Source organism: Monodon monoceros, unplaced genomic scaffold (assembly GCF_005190385.1).
Source record: "Monodon monoceros isolate NGI ecotype Baffin Bay Population unplaced genomic scaffold, NGI_Narwhal_1 Super_Scaffold_11, whole genome shotgun sequence".
NCBI classification, from domain to species: domain Eukaryota; kingdom Metazoa; phylum Chordata; class Mammalia; order Artiodactyla; family Monodontidae; genus Monodon; species Monodon monoceros.
Window position 1 is genome coordinate 15,823,100 of NW_021703767.1, and position 17,454 is coordinate 15,840,553.

General features: G+C 35.9%; 1 protein-coding gene across 1 annotated transcript in view; it reads left to right on the forward strand.

Annotated features, from left to right (window-relative positions):
• The window catches only part of LTN1 (listerin E3 ubiquitin protein ligase 1), a 64,770-nt gene extending 50,213 nt beyond the window's left edge, over positions 1-14,557 (forward strand). Inside the window, exons 24-30 of the mRNA XM_029214369.1 lie at positions 265-339; positions 3,307-3,493; positions 6,937-7,108; positions 7,983-8,203; positions 9,907-10,101; positions 11,387-11,554; positions 12,152-14,557. Coding sequence (XP_029070202.1) covers positions 265-339; positions 3,307-3,493; positions 6,937-7,108; positions 7,983-8,203; positions 9,907-10,101; positions 11,387-11,554; positions 12,152-12,214 — 1,081 coding nt within the window. The 3' untranslated portion in view covers positions 12,215-14,557. The remainder of the gene's footprint in view (positions 1-264; positions 340-3,306; positions 3,494-6,936; positions 7,109-7,982; positions 8,204-9,906; positions 10,102-11,386; positions 11,555-12,151) is intronic.
• Positions 14,558-17,454: the final 2,897 nt, after the last annotated feature.

Below are 17,454 nucleotides of genomic sequence, written 5' to 3' on the forward strand. Positions count from 1 at the left end.
GTCATTAAAAAAAGTCACAGTTAAAACAACAACAAAGTAAGCTTGACTATGCATTTCAATAACAGGGATGCCAAGTTTTTGATCTTTTAGGTCACTGTTCTCCATGCACAGTTTACATTTAGATAGTCCTGGCCATAATGGGTTATTTCAGAAAAAACTCAGTAAAAAAAATATACTCATTACAGAATAAGTATTGGTCTTTTTGCTTTTAAGCATGATGTAACAATGAGCCGTTTAATATAATTTAAATATTCTAACTTCCAGATTGATGCCTGAATTCCCACAATATGATCAGGATAATCTAAAGTCATATGGAGATGAAGAAGAAGAACCAGCCTTGTAAGTTTTTTTTAATACAAAGCTTCTTTGACTTATGGAGTTATATCCCAATAAACTCATTGTAAGTTGAAAATTGTGTTGAGTCAAAAATGCATTTGAGGGCTTCCCTGGTGGTGCAGTGGTTAAGGATCTGCCTGCCAATGCAGGGGACACGGGTTCCAGCCCTGGTCCGGGAAGATCCCACATGCCGTGGAGCAACTAAGCCCGTGCACCACAATTACTGAGCCTGCGCTCTAGAGCCCGTGAGCCAAAACTACTGAGCCCGCGTGCCTGGAGCCCGTGCTCCCCAACAAGAGAAGCCACCACAATGAGAAGCCCACGCACCGCAGCAAAGAGTAGCCCCCACTTGCCACAACTAGAGGAAGCCCACGCGCAGCAATGAAGACCCAACACAGCCGAAAATAAATTAATTGATTAATTAATCTTAAAAAATTCATTTGATACCCCTAACCTACCGAATATCAGCTTAACCTCAGCCTCAGAACACTTACATGAGCCCACAGTTGGGCACAATCATCTAACACGGGGACTTCCCTGGTGGCACAGTGGTTAAGAACCCACCTGCCAATGCAGGGGACACGGGTTCAAGCCCTGGTCTGGGAAGATCCCACATGCCGCGGAGCAACTAAGCCCGTGCGCCACAACTGCTGAAGCCCGCGCGCCTAGAGCCTGTGCTCCACGAGAGAAGCCACCGCAGTGAGAAGCCCGCGCACCGCATCGAAGAGTGGCCCCCGCTCACTGCAACTAGAGAAAGCCCGCACGCAGCAACAAAGACCCAAGGCAGCCAAAAAAAGAAAATTATCTAACACAGAGCCATCTTATAAAGTGTTAAATATCTCATGTAATTTATTGAATACAGAAAGTGAAAAGTGGAATGGTTGTCTGGGTAAGAATGGTTGTGAGTGTATTGGTTGTTAACCTGCATGATCGCGTGGCTGATTGGGAGCTGCAGTTTGCCACTACTGCCCAGCATCATAAGAGAGCAGTGTACTGCATATCGCCAGCCTGGGAAATGACCAAAATTCTTAGTATGGTTTCTATTGAATGCTTATTGCTTTCACACTATTGCAAAGTTGAAAAATTGTAAGTCAAACCATCATAAGTTGGGGACCATCTGTAGTTTGCTTTATTAAATTCTCATAATCCATCATAATGACTTTAGAAGACTGAGGCAATACAAAAGCTCTAAATTTAGAGTATATGTTCCTTCAGATCTTGTAAGTTTATCTGTGAGATACAAATGAAATTTAGAGTTCACCCAAAGAGATAGTTACTCTCTCTTCTTAATTGTTCCTAAATCATTTTCAGTTTGCTACTGTTTAGTAAAACTGTCTTTGGCCACATGGGAGCTGTGGAAAGAGTATAACAATTCAAAAATCTATTGTGCACCCCTTTGTGCAAAGTATTAATTAAACATTGAGGGGAGAATACAGTGTTAGGTAAACAGTATTTTTCTTAAAGAGTTTATAATCTAATTTAGATGATATTACCCTATAATAGAAGACAGTGTATGACAAGTGCTAAGAAAAAGGATGATGTTAGAGGGACACAACTGCTGTGCCAGGAAGAGAAGACATTCTCCTGAGGAAGAGACATTTATGCTGGACATTTCAGATTAGGGAGCACTTTAGTAGGGCAGGTAAAAGTTGTGTGAACACCATGTGCAAAGGCATTGAGGCATGAGTGTTCAGGAAATGCTTGGGGAATATTGAGTAGTTGCCATTTAATGTAATTTTTAATTGTCTAGATCTTCTTCCACTGGAATATAAGCTCTGTGAAGGCAGACATTTTTGTCTCTTGTTCCTGACTATATTCACAGACCCAGGTTTTTTGGCCTAAAACAGTCATAAATAGTGCTCATTTGTTGAATAAAAGCATAAATGAATATGTGTGGAGTAGGCAAGGAGGGTAGAGTGGAAGATGAAGCTGGAAGGGTAAAGAAGGGCCTTCAAAATGACATTTTCTAGGAGTCGGGGCATTGTTTGGTAGAAGATGGGATACTACCAGCTGATTCTGGCAATAGTATAAAGCCTAAACTGTACGAAGAAGCAAGCAGAGGGGGACGCCATGCCAGAAGTCGTAGCAGTGCATGGAGGTTAGTGTAGAAAGTGGAGAGCTGTTGTTTGTAAAATCTAGTGACGGTTGGTATGGAATGGAAAAGGGTTGGTACATGAGATGGTGGTATTGAAGGTAAAAACTTAAGGGCAGAAGCTTAAAGACTTATTTATGGACTGGTAGTAGGAAACCACAAGGGAAGAAAGATCACAGAGGTGAAAGGAGAGAAACAAGCTAGAATGTCAGAGAGAAGAGAGTTTGACAGGAGATGCACGCAAGTATTTCACTTTTTGAGAATCTTATAAGCTCATCTGTAAGTGTTAATGAGTGCAGTACTTCCATAAAGAAGAAAATTACTTCACATTGTCATGAATTAACGTGAATGTTAAAATTTACTTCATTGAAGAAACATAGAGTCTTACGATCTTTTTACCCTTTATAGGATGATAAAGGACCTGATAGGATTTGTTAGCCCTAATCATTCCCCTGACTAGCCAAGGGACTTCAGACTAATAATTTAGCTTCTCTGGGTATCTGATTTTTTTTTCATCTATAAAACAGAAGGTTGAAATATATGTTTTCTAAAAGGGTCTTTCCTTTAAGTGCTAACCTCTAGAGTTCATATTTTATAGCATATTTTATATATTTATAAATATAAAAATTATATTTTTATATTTTTTATATTTATAAATATGGAAATGTAGGTATATATTTATATAATACTTTATGTCTTTCAAATTCTGTAACTGCCTCTATGTGAATTAGGGGTCAAAATTGAATCTATAAAGGGGGACTTAAAATGTTTTTTGGAAAATAAAGATTTTTTTTAAATGCTTGAAATTTATACGTGCTGTCAATTTGTTAAGGGACAAGTTATGAAGAAAACTGTGGTGTTTAATCATTGATTCTTAGGTCACCACCAGCAGCACTGATGTCTCTTCTTAGCACTCAAGAAGACTTACTAGAAAATGTTTTGGGGTGTATTCCTGTTGGACAGATAGTTACTATTAAGCCACTGAGTGAAGACTTCTGCTATGTTCTGGGATACCTCCTCACTTGGAAATTAATACTTACTTTCTTCAAAGCTGCTGCATCTCAGGTAAATAAAATGAGACTACTTTTGACAGTTCTGTCCTATATGTATTTCTCTGTTACTGTCCTAAACCCTTTCCTTCCCCTCCTTTTGGAAAGAAAGGGGAAATGCCTCACATTTTAATCTAATCTTATCTGGCTAATTTCAGACATTCTGCTAAATTTATTTCTCTCTCTGCTTCCTCATCCTCCTACAGGTTTTTACACACACACACACACACACAGTTTTTTTGCAAAAGTAATTAATCTCTGGAATGTGCTTAATTTTTTTTTCTAACTGAATGTAGCCACCAAGTCCTTTTATTGCAGGAAACCAGATTTCTATAATTTAATTTTGTGCTGCCACAGTAAAGAGTTTCGAAAGAATCGGATCTTGCTATTCTTTTTCCTTTGGTCAACTTCTGACTCTTGTGGAGATGTCAATTACTACATCGTTGGAAATTTGCCTTACTTGAAAATCAGTGTTCAGAGAAAGATCTGTGAAATACTACCTTATATAATTCAGACTATTATCGCTAAATATAGAAAATATCCTATTGTAATTATTTTAACCAAATTATTTTAGCAGGCACTAGGTGTCTCTGTTGTCTCATGTTTAAGAAGGAAGTTGGAGAAATCTCCATTTTTAAAAATTCTTTTGACAGATTCCCACTTTTAAAAAGATTAACACATTGATTGAATCAGTTTAATAAAGTAGGTGGCTTCTTTGACAGGTTAATACAAAAAGACTTAATTATTACATATTTAAAGTGTGACTAAACATCTTGGCATTCATTTCCAATGTAATTTTTTAGAATCCTTAAGTTATAATATATGTTGCTAATAACCCATACCTTGGTATAAATATAGAAACATAAGCACTTTTGCATTTTTTAAGGGGAAAATTAAATCACAGAGGCAACACTGATCTAGATGTTCAAATTATTTTATTTCTTTTCAGTCTACCACTTATGTTTGTGATTTGAGCTAATTTTAATTCGCTGTGTGATGTATTTCAAGAGCGCCTTGTAAATTTGTTTACAAATTTGTTTCTTAAAATATTATTGGTCTCTAAAAAACTGCAGCAAATTGAAGTTTTTATGTGTAAGAATTTCGTTCTCGTTATCGTATATTCAGAAATTAGGAATCTGGCCACGCCTCATCTTTCCGATTAGGCCAGAGTGGGGGAGGGGGAGGGGGCACAAAGCATTACAGCAGCATTTACTGAGCCTAGAAATTGAACTGAGCTGTCAACAGATAAACCAGCATAACCCAGTAAATAACACTAATTAGAGGAATCCTTAAAACAAACCGAAAAATTTTTAAAAACTTTGGTCCTTAATCTGAGTTGTTTTTAACGTTCTTCTTAAAACTAGTGAGTCAGATTGCATTAGAAGCAAAGGTGTGTGTGTGTGCATGCACACGCATGTGCACGCACCTGTATGTATGTTTTTTATAGTTTTGTTGAGATATATTTCACATATCATCAAATTTATTTAAAGTGTACAGCTTGGTGTTTCTAGTGTATTCACAGAATTGTGCACCTATCACCACTATCTAAATTTAGGATAGTTTCAACATCCTTCCAGCCCCCAGAAAAACCCTTACCTATCTGCAGTCACTTCCCATTTCCTTTCAAACTCCCCAGCCACTGGCAACCACTAATCTATTTTTTGTCTCTATGGATTTGCCTACTGTGGACCTTTCACATATGTGGCCTTTTGTGTCTGGCTTATTTCATATGGCATAATGTTTTCAAGATTCATTCGTAGTATAGCATGTATCAGTATGGCATTACTTTTTATGCCTAAATAATATTGCGTTGTATGACTATACCACATTTTGTTTATCCAGTCATCCAGTTGGCATTTAGGTTGTTTCCACTTTTTGCCTATTGTGAATAAAGCTGCTGTGAGCATTTGTGCATAAATTTTTTGTGTGTACATATATTTCTCATTTCTCTTGCGTTGTATACCTAAGAGTGGGATTGCTGGGTAATATACATGTGTTTTTAAAAGCCCAATGCTATATGTATTAAGTTTTTTAAGAAATTCTACTTTGCTTCCAACTTTTTATTTTGAAAAATATTCGGATTTACAGAGAAGGTGGACAGCAGACATCATGATGCTTTACCAAAAGTATTTAAACATATATCTCCTAAGACCAAGACACGTTTCAACATAAATGTAATATAAATATTACACTCAAATTTGATTTCGATGCAGTAATATTATCTAATTTGTATTTAAATTTTCCCAGTTGTCAGATGTCCTTTATAGTTTTATTTCCTTCTATATTGAGGTTTCAATCAAGGGTCATGTTTGCATTTGTCTGTCATATTTCTTTAGTTTATAATTCCTCTACTTTTCTTTGGTGTCATTCACCGGATCAGTTATTTTATAGACTGTCTTCCAGTTTGGATTTGTCTGGTAGTTTCCTCAACATTAGATTCTGGTTGCTTTTCAGCAAGAGTATTTACTGCACAGTGGTGATGTATTCTCAGTGCCTCACCTCAGGAGCACAGAATGTCATCTGTCCTTTTATTGGTGATGTTAAGTTTGGTTACTTGGTAAAGGTAGTGTCCTCCAGATTTCTTCATTGTAAAGGTTCTTTGATCATTTTTTTAAGAATCAATTCCAAATACTATGGCTTGATCTTTGTATTTGACCATTTATAGTGTTCAGAAAATGGTATATTTGTACTATGAAGAAACATAGTGTAAGAAATAATTTTAAAACAGGTACAAATACCAAAGAGCTACAAGGTAAATGTTAATGAATGAAAACTACATTATTGAGGAACAAGTCTAAAGCACATGTCTCACATAGATACCTATAGTACACCCAACGGTGCCAAATTTTCCTGTTTTTTAAAAAATAAACCAGAAAAATAATCCATATTTTTTGTGAAATGTCCTGATTTATAAAACAACTAATGAGAAGACCCCAAGACATTTTGAAATATTAGTTTGTGCTGTCATAAAGGGATGCTGAAATGTTTGATATAGCATGAGGTCAGTCATAAAAATGGGATTCATTTTAAGCAGAATTTTGAAAGATTAGGGATTATGGTGCGGAAGGAACATGTGGAAGATTTGGGAGGAGAGTGAGCAAATCGTCTCTGGGGAATGGTGAATAGATTTTTCTCAGCTCAGAGACTCCAAGTGGGTGTGAACTTATCAACAGGGAGACAGTTTGAGAAAGATGTTAGAGGCATATGTCTGATAATGAGGGGATAGTGAAAACTTCTGCTAGTTTATGAGAAGCGGGAGCAGTGCCTTCAAATGACACAACTGGAAAGTAAGACTGTGGCATATATTTTATAGGACTCTTCCATGTCATTCTCAGTGTTCAAATGAATTCATTTTTGTATTGTGTTCTTGTACAGTCTGTTACACTTTAGTTTGTTCATATCTACTGATTGTCTTGGTTTAATTGGGTTTCCTAACAAAAATTGTTTACTCTCCACCAGCTTCGAGCTCTGTATTCAATGTACCTTCGAAAAACAAAAAGCTTGAATAAATTGCTCTATCACCTGTTCAGGCTTATGCCAGAAAATCCGACCTTTGCAGAGACAGCTGTTGAGCTCGCCAATAAGGACCCTAAAACATTCTTTACAGAAGAACTCCAGTTGGGTATTAGAGGTCAGTATGATGTGCGTTAGTGTTCTTTCTTAGAGACTAGGTTCAGATCAGGTTACGCTGAGGGCATGGAGAATAATCCCAGATGTGTGTCCTGGCTATGAGAGTGTTGAAGTGCCAGATTTTCCGTATTTCTCTAAATAGGACATATAATTAGATTTTGTGCATAAGGTTGTTAAGAATTTAATTAATTTTTGAAGTTTACTTTGTTGAGACTATTATCTTTTACTCAGTAAACAAGTATTTGTTACGCAATATGTTTTGTAGGCCTGTAAATAAATAGTCTTCAGTTGGGGAAACAAAGATAAGTAAAATTTATTTTTCACTCCGGGAGCTCACATTTTAGCTGAAGGGATAGACATGCATGCATCTAACTGTACCGCAGTGTTCTAAGTGATTTCCTGAGAATAGGAATTTTTTAAATGCCTTGGAGATCTGAGGATGGGACTTTGTCTTGTGAGTACTGAGGTGGGATTCTAGAACTTTTGCATAACACATCAGTGAGCTCTGGGAAAAGTAAAGGAGGCCAGACTCTTTTTCATAATTTATAAGAAAAAGAATCTTTATAATTCTTCCTCCTCTTTGAAGTGTGTGTGTTTTACTGTATTTGTGATCTTTCATGTGAAATAAAGAGTGCTACTTCTAAGCAGATTTTTCAGTGTCATTCAGGATTTTCATTATTTTTACAATTCTAATTGTTCATTTTGAATGTGTGAGAAAAAGCTAATACTCTAGAGTTCTGGTTTCTTTGGTATGTTTGTTTTATGAGCACTAGTGTTAAGGAATTGAAAATGATTTTCTAAGAAAATACTAATATTAGTCTGTTATTCTATGTAAGAAATATATGTTACTAACTAAGAATTTGTTTTTTCCTCAGATACCTCAACTCTTCCATACCATATTCCACATTTGGCTTGTTCAGTCTATCACATGACATTAAAAGACTTGCCCGCCATGGTTAGGCTGTGGTGGAATAGTAGTGAGAAGCGTGTTTTCAATATTGTAGATAGATTTACAAGCAAGTATGTTAGCAGTGTTCTTTCTTTTCAAGAAATATCTTCTGTGCAAACAAGTACACAGCTATTTAATGGCATGACGGTTAGTATTGTCTTGGATTTTTTCTAGAAAAGTTGTTTCAGTATTGGTTATGTCTATCAGTTGTAGTGAGTATCATCACAATTGTAACTCTTGGTTCAGAATTTACAGAAATTGTCCACTTTATTTTCGGATTATTGGATATCAGATCTCAAATTAATGCATAGGTTAAAATGATGTTATAATTTTATTTACCCCCACCAAATAGTTTTTGAACATTCATTAGTTAATTCAAAATATATATTGGAATGCTTACAGATGCCAGGCACTGTGTGCCAGTCACCTGCAAAATGAACAGTTTAGAAGGGTCAGATTCCTGTCCTGTAATAACATACAGTCTAATAAAGGGAAAAGAGCGATACTGATAATAGTTTTTTTGCATTGGAAACTGGAAAGTGGCATATTAAGAGGAATAATGCTCTGCGGTCAGAGTGGGAAAAGTTCATCTGGCTGAGGGGATTAGGTGAGACTTTATGGAGGAATTTTACTTTGAGATAGGCAGGATTTTCTTATGGGGAAAAGCATTTAATATAGAGAAAACAGTATGGTAAAAGCAAAAAGCTTGAAGATGGGAATGTAATTTCTGTGATGGCCTAAGAAATGATGAATAGCCCAGTATTCATATGGAGTAGGATTCATGAAGGTAAATAGAGAACAAACTGCTTCTATGATGAATTGGGGACATACTGGGAAAGGCCTCAAGTAACAGTCTAAAATATTTGGGCCTATGTAGCCACTGAAATTTTTCTTTTCTTTTCTTTTTTTTTTTTGGCTGTGTCGCGTGACTTATGGGACCTTAGTTCCCTAACCAGGGATTGAACCCGTGCCCTCAACAGTGAAAGTGTGGAGTCCTAACCACTGGACCACCAGGGAATTCTCTGAAATTTTTCTTTTGGGGCAGTGACACTGTCAGAGTTATAATCTGTGAAATTTCTGTGACTGAAGTCTTATAACATGGGCTGTTGGCATGGAGCTTGGGTTCAGGTGAATAGTTAGGGAGACTTGTAATGTATAGACATTATGAGGAGGGCCCGGGGAAGGCAGTATCAGTGAGAATAGTCCTTAAAGGGGGAGGGATGTGAGAAATTTTGTGGTGATTTATCCAAACTTGCAACTAGTTAATATCTGGAATGTGGTAGAAGGAGAATTTTAAGATGATGCTACGGTTTTTAGCGTGGAAATAGGAAAGCCAGAGGAATAAATCTTTAAAGGATGATAATTTGTGTTTTATGTTGAGTTTGCAATGCTAGTAAGAAAATCAAGATCAGGTATAAATATTCTGGCAGTTGCTGGTTGGCTCTAAAGCTCAGGAGAATTCTGTGGTAGAGAAAGACTTGAAAAACATCTAAATAGAAGTGATATTTGATACGTTAGCTTTGGAAAAGAAGGAATAATTAATAATAACCCATTCTGTTATTGGTCTATGCAAAAACTATGATGTGACAAGCCTAATATACTAAAACATACTTTTTAATGAGTAGTGCATTTCTTTTTGAAACATCTTTGAATGTCATAACATCACTATAAAACATTTCAGGTATTTGAACCTATTTATTAAACATCTCATGTCAGATAAGTAAACATGTTTACCCGTGGTTTGTTTGAATGAGGACTGGCTGCTAGCAGTCAACCTGTCAAGATGGTTTTTGAATGAAAGGGAAGAAAAGAAATTTGGCAAAAAAAATATTACCTTCCATGTGTTGCAGGTTAAAGCTCGAGCTACTACTCGAGAAGTCATGGCCACTTATACTATTGAAGATATAGTTATTGAACTTATAATACAGCTGCCTTCAAATTATCCATTGGGTTCAATAACAGTAGAAAGTGGGAAAAGAGTTGGAGTAGCTGTTCAGCAGTGGCGAAACTGGATGCTGCAGCTAAGCACTTACCTTACCCATCAAGTAAGTGTCTGTGTACACATTTGGCTTTCTAAACTAGAGAAAGATTGCTGATTTACTATTTGAAAGGGCAATAAAACAAAAATATATCTCTTCTGCTTAGGTAGAAATAGATATTGTATTTTGTTGGATAAACAGATACATGCCTAAATGATTTGAATCTGCCAAGCTGGTGGGGTTTTTTTTGTTTTTTTTTTTGTTTTTTTCCCGCTGCTTTGGGTCTTCCTTGCTGCGCACGAGCTTTCTCTAGTTGCAGTGAGCAAGCGCTATTCTTTGTTGTGGTGCGCGGGCTTCTCATTGTGGTGGCTTCTCTTGTTTCGGAGCACGGGCTCTAGGTGCGTGGGCCCCAGTAGTTGCAGCACGTGGGCCCTAGAGCATGCAGGCTTCCATAGTTTGTGGCACATGGGCTCAGTATTTGTGGCACATGGGCTCAGTAGTTGTGGCACACGGGCTTAGCTGCTCTGCAGCATGCGGGATCTTCCCAGACCAGGGATCAAACCCATGTCCCCTGCATTGGCAGGTGGATTCTTAACCACTGTGCCACCAGGGAGGTCCCCTGCCAAGCTGTTTTTAATTTTTCAGGCTCTACAGCTTTTTTTCTTCTGGTGTTTGAGAAGAATTGACTTCACTTCATTGACATTGTAGATGATACAGAACAATACATGGTATTAAAGTTTGAGAGGGAATCTTTTTGTGAGACATGGGACAGATGAATGTCTTCTGAGCTACTTTACTTTAACATTTCAACTTTCCTTCTGTGGTTAGAGAAATCCCAGTACTTTCAAAGACCTTTGCCTTTTAAACAAATTGTAAGTCTCTAGTTTTGTTTGCACATTGTGGTGTATCTCAGACGTTCTACAGTAAAGAAAAATTATTTTAAAACAAGTATATTCACCAATATTGTAGAGCTGGAACAAATCAGCATTTGAGTAGGTGAGATAGTTAATTTCATCATTTTTAGTTAAAAGTTAGGAGAGCTGATCCAAATGATTTAATTATTTAAAAAGTTTCATCAAACAATAAGCTAAGACTATAAAACTTGAAAATTGGGGCAGGAGCCTTTCTTTCAAGTCTGCCTTTGATGTAGAAAAATTACATCTGGTTCCTAAAACCTGGGAGGTCATTTTAAAAACCAGTATTCTTAAAACTTAGAATCGTGAATATAGCCAAGCAGATTCTCTTCTCTCCAAATTATAATACAACTTTAAAATTTGTGAAATTGAATAAAAATAATACTGGTGGTCTTCAGTGTGTATTGACTTTATTTATCTATTTTTCTTGTTAACAGAATGGCAGTATTATGGAAGGCTTAGCATTATGGAAAAATAATGTAGACAAACGTTTTGAGGGTGTTGAAGATTGTATGATTTGTTTCTCAGTCATTCATGGTTTCAACTATTCTCTTCCCAAAAAAGCCTGTAGAACATGCAAGAAAAAGTTCCATTCAGCCTGCTTGGTAAGCTAAAGAGAAATTAACTTATTTATATCTTATATATATTATATATGTATGATATCTAACCTTGGAAAACAGTAGATGTTAAACTCTTAATTGTGGTTAATGGGAGATATATTAAAAATGATTTTTCAAAATTTGTGAAAGATAATTAGTAATTTGCTGAGACTGGTGGCATCAAAGCCCTTTAATAAGTGGATGTTTCTAAAATAGCTCTCGGCACTCAAAAAATAGATGGTCTTGTAAGATCTACACCGTAAAGGAGACTGAAAATATTGGAACTGAGAGCCATCTGGCATCAGAGCTTTTTGCTCTTTTTAAACAGCATATTGGAAAGAAAGCCACCCTATGTTCAGTTCCTTCACAGGAGGTCTTCCTTACACATCTTCATGGTTGTGTGCATGAGCCTAGGTGGAAAGCGTCACAGTGTGGCCTTTGGAAGGAATACTGAGTTGTGTTGATTTTGGGGATGAGCGGAGAGGAGCAAACATTTCAGTATTCTCCCTTGTCTTACTTTATCATTTGAAGGTAACTTTAGATGTGTATGTAAAATGGCCATTTTAAAAGTTTTTAACATTTAAATACACTTTTCTTTTTCAGTACAAATGGTTTACATCTAGCAACAAATCCACTTGTCCGCTCTGTCGTGAGACCTTTTTCTGAGATTTTTTTCTTTTCCCCATTGGAATTGATCCCTGAAGTAAATCAAGCAAAGGCAGTGGATTTGGATTCATCTTGAAGTGTTGATGTGAGAAGGCCAGTGAGCATTCTTTCAAATAGGACCTTCTCTGGAAAATTATTTTGGTTAATGTAATGATCCTAAAATCAGGTTTACTTACCTTTAGATTGCTTTGTAAATGTTCGGAAACCTTTTCTTTTACATAAGAATATTACATACTGGAGAGAAAATATTTATATTAATAGTTTAATCTCTTTGTACATTTAAAAATAAACAGGGAAAAACCCTAAATTACAGAACTGGATTTTGTGAAAGCGTTGTACAACTGTATTATACTGATAAACCCATTCAGTTTGTTGATCTATGTTCTAGAACAGTCTGAGTGAGGTAAATGAATTGAGAGGGTTGATTTAGATTTACAGATATTTTAAGACTTATTTATTAGTTATGACAACAAAATTAATTAGTATTCTGATATTTATAGATTATTTTAATGATAAAATGACATTAAGCTATTAATATAGCTTATCTTAAGCTGTTTAAAGCATGCTCTGAAATCCTATATAAAAGAGTATAAACTGAACTTTAAGGTGCCTCCATTTGTAAAGGGTTATGAAATTCAGAAAATTAAATTCACAACACAGACCTTTTACTGTAGAAGAAGAATTTCCTTGTACTAGTGAAATTTGAATTGCAGACTTGTCAGTGAATTTATTACTCAGTTGGAATGAGTCTCCAGAGGGTGAGAATTTGAGAGAAACAGGAGTTAGATTATTTTATTCGTGAAGCAGAGTGGTAGTTATTCCTCTATCAAGAGCAAAGAAATAAATGAGTTATTTCTGAAACTTAAGTGGTGGAAAAAACAAAAAATATAAAAATGTAGTAGGAGCCTTTCAATTTTGTAAGCAAATTTTGCTATTCTTACGGGTCAAAGTTACACTAAATTAGAGAGATGCGGGGAGGTGATTTTTTCTAGCCTTCCGAAGTACAAGTTAAGAATTTTAATACCAAGTAAAATTCAGTTTAACAGGCTGAAATGGGGTAGGTGAAAACCTGCCTTTTGCCACAGCACTATTGCCCTTAAAAATCGTGCCCAAAATATAAAAGTGTGGAAGTTCGGAACTTGGAATAATTTTATTGCAGTCTTCCATCACATGGGAAATATTAGCATCTTTAATAGCAAGGTTACTTGAAGAATCAGCTAATCATCTCTGTTGCAAATGTTTAATTGGCAAAAAGCAACTCATGTTAAATAAAATTATTGCTTACCATCAACTGGGTAAAATGGTTATTATTGAAATAGTATGAATGTGGTCAGAGTATCGTAGTGGAGAGTGAAGTATTACGTGTGAGTTAAAGATCTCGAGTTGTATTTGTAGATGCAGTGTCCAGCCCAGTTTTGTCTGTCTCCTAAATTTTTCTCTGTAGTATTTATTATCTTATAGTCTTGAGGCTCAAGGAGTCAGTAAGTGAAGTACAGATAGCAAAATGCTAATACCTCTTCTTAACCCCTTTCTTAAAATATTCTCTCTTTTTCTGTGTCTCTCTCTGACATGGTAAACCCAAAGGATTGTGTTACTCCTCTGTGAAAATTACACACTTTTCCTTTAAAAATTGTTTTATAATAAGACTTTGTTTATAACTTTTCCAGTATTGGTACATCTTGATTTCTGACCCAAACCCCAAGTAGAAAAGAAAGGGAATAATGGAGCATTGTTTTTCCACATTATTATTTAGGGCATCAGGTTCTTGGTGAAACACTATAATTAAGTGGGATACCTACTTTTCATACTTAGGACTCTTAGCACATTTCTTTGAGACTTGTAAATATAAATGTAAAGCTTGTTATTGTTTATATGCTAAAGAAAAAGCTTTCCAAAATAAGACTGAAATTCAGAATATCACATTAATTAAAGTTTATTTATATATCTTTGTTAACTCGAGAGCATCCCTTAAAATTCTAGCATAAGGACATTTTAAAATTGCATGAGATTCAAAGCTCATTAGGAAAATTATTAATTTAAAACCCTAATGTAAATTGCAAATTTTAAAATTTATTTTTAACTCATATTTATCACATGCTGTAATGTATGTACATAAGTTCTGTGGCTTAAAATAATTAATATTATTACTTGACAAGTTTTTGTGGTGTGAATACTTAATGTTATTATTTGACTGTTATACCATATGTGCCCATTAAAATTCTTTTTAATTGCAAAATACTTCAAATATGCATAATAATAATAATATAAATGCCCTTGTACTCTTCATAAACTATTTTGCCATATATGCTTCTGATTTTTAAAGAAATAAAATGTTACTCTTTTGTACTCTTCCCTGAGGCCATCTCCTCCTTCCCTCCATAGAGCTAACCCACTATTCTGAAGTTGGTGTGACTCCTTTCTACTTAAGATTTTATACTTTACCATGTGTTTACATCCATAAATAATATATAGCAGCTTTTTAAAAGTTTATGATAGCCTATCACAAGTGCTCTTTTGTAATTTGCTTTCTCATTCAACATAACTGCTGTTTAGTATCATTATATCAGTTTGCTTACCATTTCCCTCACTAATGGTCATGTCAGTTGTTACTGTTTGCCATTTTGAACCGTGCTGCAAGTGTACATTCTTGATAATATTTTCTCATGCAAATGAAATGTGCTAGATATTCTGGACATATGCACCCACATGGAATTTCAGGTGGTAGATACTCTATGATTTTAGATGTATGCTCTGTGACTTTAGATGTTGTCAAGTTGCTCTCCAAAGTGGTGTGCAAGTTTGCACTCCCAGTGGTAGTGTAAGAGAATTCTGGTTTTCCTAAGTCATCACTAAAACACTTAGTCTCACCACTTTTGAAGTTTTCCAGTCAGAGCTGTGAGATAGTAGCTGTTTGTTTTAATTTATATTTCCCTGGCTACCATGAATCTTACTTAGCTTTATTCCATATATTTATTGGTCATTATTTTGTGAATATATTATCTATGTGCCTATTTTTCTCATGGATTTTATATATTATTATTTTGATCCTAATGCTGTATCTCTTACAGGGATTCTTCAAGTAGGTTGCTTGACTTTAACATGGTCTGTAGCTGTCTTTAATTATACAGAATTTTTCAGTTAAATTGATCATTCTTTTCCTTTATGTTTGAGCCTTTTCTGTGTTAGGTTTAAAAAATTGGTTCCTTCCCTGAGGCTTAAAAAAATTCTTTTATACATATTTTGTTCTAAAAGTTATGAATTTCAAAATATACCGAATTCACCTGAAACTAAATTTTGTGACTGTTGTAAGGTAGAAGTCCAGCCCCATATTGATAGCCAGTTTTCATAGTATTATTTGTTACATAGTCCACCCATTGCCCATTGACTCTGTAGTGCCTCCTCTCTTATATTACCGAATCTTGTATGTGTATTGGTTTCTGGCCTCTGTATTCTATTCCATTGGTCTATTTATCTGTGTTAATTCTACACAATTTTTTTTTCTTTAAAAAACTGCTTTATAATTAATCTTGAAGAGTAGGCGAGTAGTCTTTTACTCTTGCTCTCCTTTAAGACTTTTCTTGGATAATCATATCCTCTGCATCCAAGAACTCCCTTTCCCTCTGCTTGTTTCCTATCATGGCCAATTTGTCCTTACTACAATGAGTTGTCTTATGGAAGAATTTGGCAGGTGTCCATCTTAGGTTTTATCTGGTGGAACCTAGGAGGCTCTTTGGGCTTTGCCAGATTTTATACTTTAGGTTTTAAAGTCCAATTATTCTGTTTGCTTGTTTGGTTTTCAAAAGTAGAGACCAAAATTTTGTGTATTTATGGTGGAATCCTTGAACCTCTCCATGAATTTTTCTTTCTGTTTTGTAAAAGTTCCTTGCAAAAAGGACTTTGGACTGAGCAGAGTGTTTGGCATGCAGGTCAGCTATTTCCAATTAAAGTCTTTTTTTTTTTTTTTAATCTGTGGTTTTCTTTTTAAGGACAGCAACTTCTTTGTGTAGCACCAAGGCATCAAATAATTTGTATATTTGTTGTCCAGATTTTATAGGGGTACCTGAGGAGGTTAAGAAACTTCAGTTTCCATGGCATTCCAAATTGATGTGCTATTTCAAAAAAGTGGCTACAGTATATCGATTTACTCTTTTATTTTTAGTAATGTGATGTACCCTATAGAAGACCATAAGTTGGACCACTTGAGCCTATCTGGTTAAGTCCTGGATACTATTATATAGCCAGATAACATTCATTCTTTAAGATAAGACCCATTAACAATCGACATCTGTGGGAACCTAGTAGTGGAGTATTCAGAATTTCTGTTCTGGGCACGGACTTCTTGAACTGCAGAATCATAATCGTGGGAATCTCTTTTATCAGCTAAAGTTAAGAGAGTTTCTGGATTTGAGAAGGCATACAGTTCTGGTGTACAGTTGATAAAATGAGAAGGAGAGGGCTTCCCTGGCGGCGCAGTGGTTGAGAGTCCTCCTTCCGATGCGGGAGACACGAGTTCGTGCCCCGGTCCGGGAAGATCCCACATGCCGCGGGGTGGCTGGGCCCGTGAGCCATGGCCGCTGAGCCAGCGCGTCCAGAGCCTGTGCTCCGCAACGGGAGAGGCCACAACAATGAGAGGCCAGCGTACCGCAAAAAAAAAAAAAAAAAAATGAGAAAGTGAAAATATACATTATATAGTATCATCAGATTTACTTTTGCATATTGATCTTTTACCCTGCAACCTTGCTGAATTTGTTTACTAGTTCTAATAGTGTGTGTGTATTCCTTAGAATTTTCTATATGTAAGATCTTGTCATTGGCCATAGAGACAGTTTTATTTCTTTTCCATTCTGGATGCCTTATTAGGCATCTGGCTAGAAACTCCAGTGTTGAATAGAAGTAGTGAGAGCAGATATCTTTTTTTTGTTCCTGATCTTAGGGGGTAAGCTTTCAGTCTTTCAGCATTGTGATGTTAGCTGTTATTGATACAGTCAGATTTAAAGGTGAACTAAGTACAAATTCTGAAGATACTTCAACTAATTAGACTGCAGTTTCTCAGTGCAAGAGAAAGTAAGCTATTGTATCAAAGGATAGGCTGTAAGAGGCAACAAATTTTTGATGTATGTGATGCTGTTGAAAAACCACTAAAGCAGAGTTTCTCAACCTCACTACTGTTGGCATTTTGAGCTGCAAAATTCTTTGTTTTGGGGACTGTCCTGTGCATTGTAGGATGTTTAGCAGCATCC